The following is a 6,985-nucleotide window of genomic DNA, read 5'->3' as shown; positions in this document are numbered from 1 at the left end:
TGATTAGCAGCGCTGCTTGACGCCGCTGTTCCAAATCCCGAGCTGTTTGTCAATCAGGAGAAAAAAAAAACCTCGGTGGGATTCAAGCAGACAAACACACAAACACATATCGCAGACCAAACACGACCGCTACGTTTACGAAAACCTGTTTACCCAGCTGCATGACGCGGGGAGTGCGAGGGGCGGGGGACCCTGCAAGTTAATTAAAATCGTGATTTGTCCCTTTTTCGTTGGATAAACAAATTCATACATGGCCCTGTTGTTTTCCCCCAAAATGCTAATACGTGTGTATTTGTGTGATGATATGACTTAAATGCTATTTTCGTCATTTGTTAAGTCTTTGATCGCTTTGTCCACGCGCAAAACTTTTTCCTTTTGATTGATTAATTTATTTGCAACGCTGCGTTCTGAGGCACACAGAGGCGGACGCATGCAATTTCAACTACACTTAAGGGTACATAAATTACATAAATTACAATATTTGATTAAATACTAAGCACATGTAGAATGTAGGGGGAAAAAAATCCTGTCAGGATATTGAAGTTTAATTCGGGGTGCGTTTTCAGCGATACTCTATAAAATCCTTGGTGAACAAATTCGTTTAGCTTTAGTGTTAAACTAAATCCGTACTGTGAAGTTTAGAACTTTAATTTTAAACTAAATGTGCACTGTACAATGTTTTCCACTTGCGCTAATTAACGAATTTTAATACTTTTTTGTCTATTGCCCAATTATTGTCTATTTTTAATCTATTGACTTGCTCAGATCAAACGGTTTTTTACGGAAATATAAAGAATTATTCTTCACTTTTGCAGGAGTAAAATATGAAATTTACACGTATTTCTTTTATAGGCCTATATACACTATTGAATAGCGACAGATAGCCTCGCTTTGCATTAGTATGTCTCTTTAGGTCTTGGAGTAATTATATCCAACACTTATATGCTCCGCTTTATTGAACATTACACAAAAACAAAACTGCGTTTAAAACATATTTTAATATACATAATGCAAAAATGTATTTGCTCATTTTACAGGAACAAAGAGGTTGGGTTCACATTTATTTATCGTAGGACAATATAGGAGACATAATATTTATCTTTGCCTTCATAGACGCACAAAACCTCCCGTTCCCCTTGGAACGGGAGCCGCACTTCCTTCAAGTCGGTGCGTCATGTTTCAAAGAAGGCGAACAGGTTCTTGACAGCATGTTTCGGAGATTCGTACTTTGTCTTTCAAATGCCAAATGGTAGCCTATTCAAGTGTGGTAAGCGAGCGTACACGTTACAGCCTTTGCTGGGAAAAACAAAAGTTTTATTTTAGAGAAACTTTGGTGAGGGCTACAGAAGGAAACTAGTCTTCAGAGTTCGCACGCTCTTCTGCAGTAAGGCGGGAAAGGTGGTTACAGCAACACGCACTCCAAAAACACCTTTGGCATTCGACCAATCCTCTAACGCCACGACATCCCCCCTTTTTTTTCTTTTCCTTTTAAATCCATTTTGCAAAGAGGGTTCAAAATCATGCTCCTTTTAATGTCTTTAAAGTAAAAATTCGAAGTTTTTTATTTTGGGGGCGGCAAAAAAAGGTTTTCAACAAAAATAAAACAAGCGTCATTTCTTACAAAAAAAACCCCAAAACAAACAACAACAACAACAACAAAAAAAAAAACTCCTCACAAGACCTGAAAGCGCCAGGCGGCCTGGTCTTTGTAGTCCAAACAGTCTGCCGCTGCCGAGCTGAAGTTCAGTTTCCATGACGATGCGGTGGCAGCTTGCTCTTTGTAGTCTTTGTAATCCACACAGTCTGTTGAGCTGAATGGCAGCACCGTGCTGCCGTAGCCCTGGTGCGGGTGAGGGTGGTGCTGCCCATTGCTCTGCCCGAGGTGATGCGGGTGGTGTGGGTGGTGCCCGGACACCCCGGTGCCTGTCATGGAGCTAAGCTGCGGATGGTGCGAATGTGGGTGGTGGGGATGGCTGTGCATGGGAGCCAGGTAGGAGCTACAATCCATGCTTCCAAAGTATGACCCGGACGTAGTGCCGGAGTAGCCCTGGGCGTATCCGGGCGTCTGGTTATAGGACACAGGGTACGAAGGCACTCCGGGGGCCCCGCCGCCCCCGGAAACACTACGCTGCATGCAGGAGGCACTCGTGGGTGGCGCAGGGTCAGGAAGGGTGGGCGGGGCCGGGAGGGGTGAGATAGGGGCGGGGCTCCATATGGATGACACAGGTGTGGCCCCAGAGGCGGAGCCACTGCTAATGCCCAGCCCACCCAGACCTGAGGGGTTGGAGGCAGAAGAGGAGGAAGAAGAGGAGGACGAGGAAGAGTTGGTGCTGGAGATGGCCGGAGGGGTGAACTGGCCGCTGCTCTCTGAGCCAGGGCTCTCGCGGGATGGGGAGGCTTTTTTCTTTGCCGGGCGGATTTTGGTATTGCTGCCACTTTGCTGCTGTTGCCGGCATTTGGCTCTCCTGTTCTTAAACCATACCTACCCGAAAGCAGAGAACCAAAGATTAACACACACACAGTCATACTTCTACTTAAGAGCTTAATAGGCCCTTCAGGGGATTTTTCATCCAAAAATGTTAATGCTACTATTTATATGGGGAAACTAGTAGAGACCAGCCAGCCTTCATTCAGTGCTGCAGTATTTCAGGGTGTGCTGTTTAATGATGCATGAAAAAACTCCTACACGTCTCAGAGCATCTTCAGTGAGGTCTGAAAACCTGGATGCTCTATTTATGTCTAGTCAATGTCTAAATGTTTAAAAAGCTGTGTGTGTGTGTGTGTTTCTGTTTCTCTCTTTGGCACTTCTTTCTAATTAAAGTGTGTTGTCAAAAAGAAGCTCTGCAGCGTGAAATTATCTTAGAAGTTTGTATGTGTGTGTTTGTGTGTGAAAGAAAGAGTCCCTTTAAACTACCCTGTCTTCTGCATACCAAATCCCAGGGTGGTTTCTTAAGTCATACGGGCCCACTTCGCTCAGCCGTTGAGAGATTTTAAATGTGCATAGCTAAAATTGTAATATAGGATTAAAATGAACCGTCAGTGGGCATACCTGCACTCTGGACTCCGGTAAATTGATTTTCAAAGCTACTTCCTCGCGCATGAAAATGTCCGGGTACCGCGTCTTGGCAAACAGGGACTCCAAAATGTCCAGCTGAGTGCGCGTGAAAGTCGTCCGCTCCCTTCTTTGTTTCCGAGGGTTCGCTTAAAAAATACAAAAAGTCGAAATGAATTTTTTTTTTTCCACGGTAAATAACGTACATAATAACTCGTCTCGAACGAATAGCAAACTTTAGATTTAGTTGCATGTGCATACAATTTAAGTTGCAATTTGCCAAGAGTTTGCCGAACTTACTGAACTAAATGGGAAAAAAAACAACACACAAACGTGTACGAACTGCACGCATGCTTTACAGTCCGCAGAGGAGCGACGTGAAAACCCGCGTGCATACCCGGATAGCCAACCGACGGATGCAGCAGGTCCATGGTCGCGCTCGCGAGCCCCAGGCCGTTCATGGCGTATGGGGCCTGCTTGAGGTATGACATCATTCTAGCAGCGCTCACGGGGCAAAGGCGTCCGCGCCGCTGAGTTTACCACGAACGAAAACCTGCGAAGATGAAGTAATGTTGATCAGACAGAAAATAAGTAGCAAGTAATATGGAAAAAAAAAAGTGGTTTTTAAATGTTGACTTACGTTAACATTAATAATACCAGGCGAGTTTTGCATCTGCAGTTGCAACGCAAAGCAATTCAACCTGTTCTTTAAAAAGTTTAAAATCACAGGGCATAAGTTCTCTTGACCCTGTCTAAATTCAACACATCTACAATGTAATGGCATTGTAATGTAATGGCAACATTTTATCATCAAAGCCAGAAAGCGCTTAGAAGGCAGCTTCAAACATAATTATCCTGGGTGAACATAATTATCCCGGGTGAAAAACAATCAAAACGCGTCAGTTCTTGAAAAAGAAAAGCGAGTTGTCGTTAGGCTGAGATCAAGTAGGAATATGACCAGTAACCTGTCCTCAACAATCACTCTTTTCACACTCGAATAATCAAGAGAACTTCAAAGACTAATTGGCCGTTTACACGTCAGGCCTGTCTATAGCAGGGAGAACGAGCGGTACTTGGAAGTTTTTTGGTTTGTAACGACTAAACCTCTTTCGCTCAAAGGGCCAGAATATGTCAGTTATGCACTTTGTTGTTTGGCCTACATAAAATACAAAAATTCCGCAAATATCGTAAAAGCTGGCAACTTTGAAAATTACGGTCCCTCGCGAACTATCGTTGCCAGGGAAATTACATTAACAAATGTACAGGAGTCTTGGTAGCTAAACCGCACGGGCGTAACGAAGACAGAATTAAATGTCCGCATCTCCACATCCAACAGCATATTTACTTTAAGCATACGTTGCCGTGTAGCATTAAACATCTGGTCACTCTGGAGGCGAGTATAAGCGCGCACGAGAACGCATATGCTTATTCCAGTAACCTTTAACAGTGAAAAAGGAAACAAATGCACTCGTTAGAAAAACAATACTTGCAATAGGAAGGGGTTGTTGCTTTATTTTACTTCACTGGCTTCTTGCTCGAGGGCCCAAGTTGAACGCGGGACGGCGTGCAAGCTTTACTGCGCCAGATCGAAATTATTTGGGAGGAACAGACTTCGTTTCACTGCTATTGTTATAGGGGAGAAGTACAAATGTATTAAGACAAAAGTTTGGTAAATGACATGGCGCGCTTTTCTTTGGCTCTCATTCCTATGAATAGCTCCATTAAGCCCACGCAGATAACGCAGGATTGCAAAGAGGCCTATAGAATCCACTGTGATTCCATAGACGGGGTTTAACCAGATGTAAATTACCAGCAACTGCGCCAATCATCCCTCTTATCCATTTACATCAGGCCTAGAGGGGTCTCCATGCAGAATACGTCTTATCGACTAAATAAATGACAACCCCCGAAAGCCAAACTCACCCGTTCGCTTCACGCATACGTTTGAGTTACCCGAACAGATAAAATTTATTCTTAAGCATGCAGTGTTGGCACACGAACTCTATTTAAAACATATAATACATTTACAAGTAAAAAAAAAAAAACAGTCGAAATTGCAAAGCTTGTAATATGCATGCAATTTCAAGAGTCCCTGTGAAAAAGATATTGCGACACTTTTTTGCGTCTCACGAAACAAAAGTTTGCTGTTTACATATGCAAATTGCTGAAAACTGTTGCAGCAGGCATACTATATTTAACTGTGGTGCTTGATATACTTGCTTTTAGTTTAACAAATTAAGCAACACTCGAGACTCGCGAGTAGTCTGTTGTAATTTGTAATTTTAAAGTTATTTTTAAAGATTTATTTTAAAAACAAAACTTCAATAAATAAATAAATAAACACAATTACAAATAAATAAACGAAAGAAGCTGCTTACCTAGGTATCTTTTGCTTATTTATCCACTTTCCGCAGACAACATCCACGGGACTAACTACTCACGGGCAATCGAAGTCTGTTAGCGAAACGTTTACAACCAAAAGAAATTAAGGAAGTACTGTGGTCAAGACTTGACCACAGAAAAACGCTGAACATAAAAATCCACTTCAATACGCAGCATTTAATCAATCGTTGTCGCTTAAAAAGAGCAGATGTCTCGGACTCATCTTATACATGCGTCTGGAGCTATGCTAAGGTGATTGCCAATGTTGACGAATTGAGATTGATCACTTTTTTGATGCCCTGTCCGTCTAAGAGTAAAGGATACCTGCGAAACCGCCCATCCCAGCCAATCAAAACGAATATTATTTCCTTACAGGCGAGTGAGCTAGCCACTCACGAGCAAGAACGGCCAACTGACCCCGCCCCTAAATGTGACGACACGTTAACTTGCGGTGCGAAAGAACGAATCGTTCGTGAAAGTAAACTATTGAAACACTTTTTATTTGAACTTACAGAGTTGGTGCATTACGAAAACATCGTAAACGTAACGAAACTAAACACCTATTGTTTCAATAATACGCAATCAACATGATCGATAAATGTTGGTAAACATCCGACTAAGAAAATATTTAAAAAACGGACTTTACACATTAAAATAAGCGTAGGTTAATAAGAGCACGTGGCGTAAAGGTTTAAAAACAAAGTTAGCAATTTATTTAATTTGAATATCTCAATAAACAAATTATGTTGAAGTGAGTGAAGTAATAATCTCAGTGGTATAGTGATGTGTTGCGTACGTAGTGGTGATAAAGATCATTTAACTAACTCTGAAAATGCACGGTGTTTTAGTGCACATTTAATCAAGATGCATACGTAATTTCTTTTTAGAAAATATGAGTATGTTTGTTGTGTTAAGAAAAATTATTTACATTTCATACTTTGTTTAAACGCATTTCTCGGTCAAATCTGTTATGAAGTATAATAGAAACAATTCGAATATATATTAAATAATTACATATTTTGTAGGGAAAAAACAGAGGAAAATACTTAGATTTATATAGGTAGTCATATTTCTAAGAACCAGAAAATCGCTCACGTTAGAATATTTAGACGTTAATACACCTCAAGTGACGAAAAGTTATCTGTTGGTCTGAAGTAGGCCTACGCTGTAAGAATTAACGTATGTCTGTTAGCCGAGACATAACCAATAAGTGCGTAATTTATAAAAAAAAAAATGATTGGGTTTGATGAAGCAGGCATTGTACACAACAAAAATTCCAAACGAGAAGCGACAGCAGAACAAAATCCCTTACAAAATCTCTAAAAGAGGAACCCAAAGCAACATTTATTTAGTTATTTATCTATTTACTTATTTGTCTATATTTTAAAAGTTATCCCCAAGAAAGCCGGTTACAGACTGTGGAATTGATACCCAATGTATCAAGATATCTAGTGGCCCAAGTCTATTGTTACGGGAGTATTTGTCTAATCCCGAACTGCCGAAGAGTTTCCCCGGCGCTAAGCCGGTAAAGCCGCGGGATCAGGGAGACTA

General features: G+C 41.3%; 1 protein-coding gene across 3 annotated transcripts; it reads right to left on the bottom strand.

Moving 5' to 3' along the window:
* Positions 1 to 979: 979 nt before the first annotated feature.
* otx2a (orthodenticle homeobox 2a) lies at positions 980 to 5,710 on the bottom strand. 3 transcript variants are annotated; one of them, XM_027013752.2, is made up of 4 exons: positions 5,431 to 5,710; positions 3,450 to 3,758; positions 3,050 to 3,201; positions 980 to 2,482 (listed from the first exon to the last, which is right to left on the bottom strand). In XM_027013752.2, exons 2-4 carry the CDS (start codon positions 3,544 to 3,546, stop codon positions 1,673 to 1,675), a joined length of 1,059 nt encoding a protein of 352 aa, XP_026869553.2. In that variant the 5' UTR covers positions 3,547 to 3,758; positions 5,431 to 5,710; the 3' UTR covers positions 980 to 1,672. The 3 variants fall into 3 exon arrangements, with proteins under 3 accessions (XP_026869553.2, XP_026869552.2, XP_026869554.2); XM_027013751.2 differs by having other exon boundaries at positions 3,450 to 3,605; XM_027013753.2 differs by lacking the exon at positions 5,431 to 5,710 and having other exon boundaries at positions 3,450 to 3,605; positions 3,693 to 5,366.
* Between the last annotated feature and the right edge of the window lie 1,275 nt (positions 5,711 to 6,985).

This window comes from Electrophorus electricus, chromosome 16 (assembly GCF_013358815.1).
Source record: "Electrophorus electricus isolate fEleEle1 chromosome 16, fEleEle1.pri, whole genome shotgun sequence".
Taxonomy (NCBI): domain Eukaryota; kingdom Metazoa; phylum Chordata; class Actinopteri; order Gymnotiformes; family Gymnotidae; genus Electrophorus; species Electrophorus electricus.
This window is presented reverse-complemented; position numbering and strand designations above follow the sequence as displayed.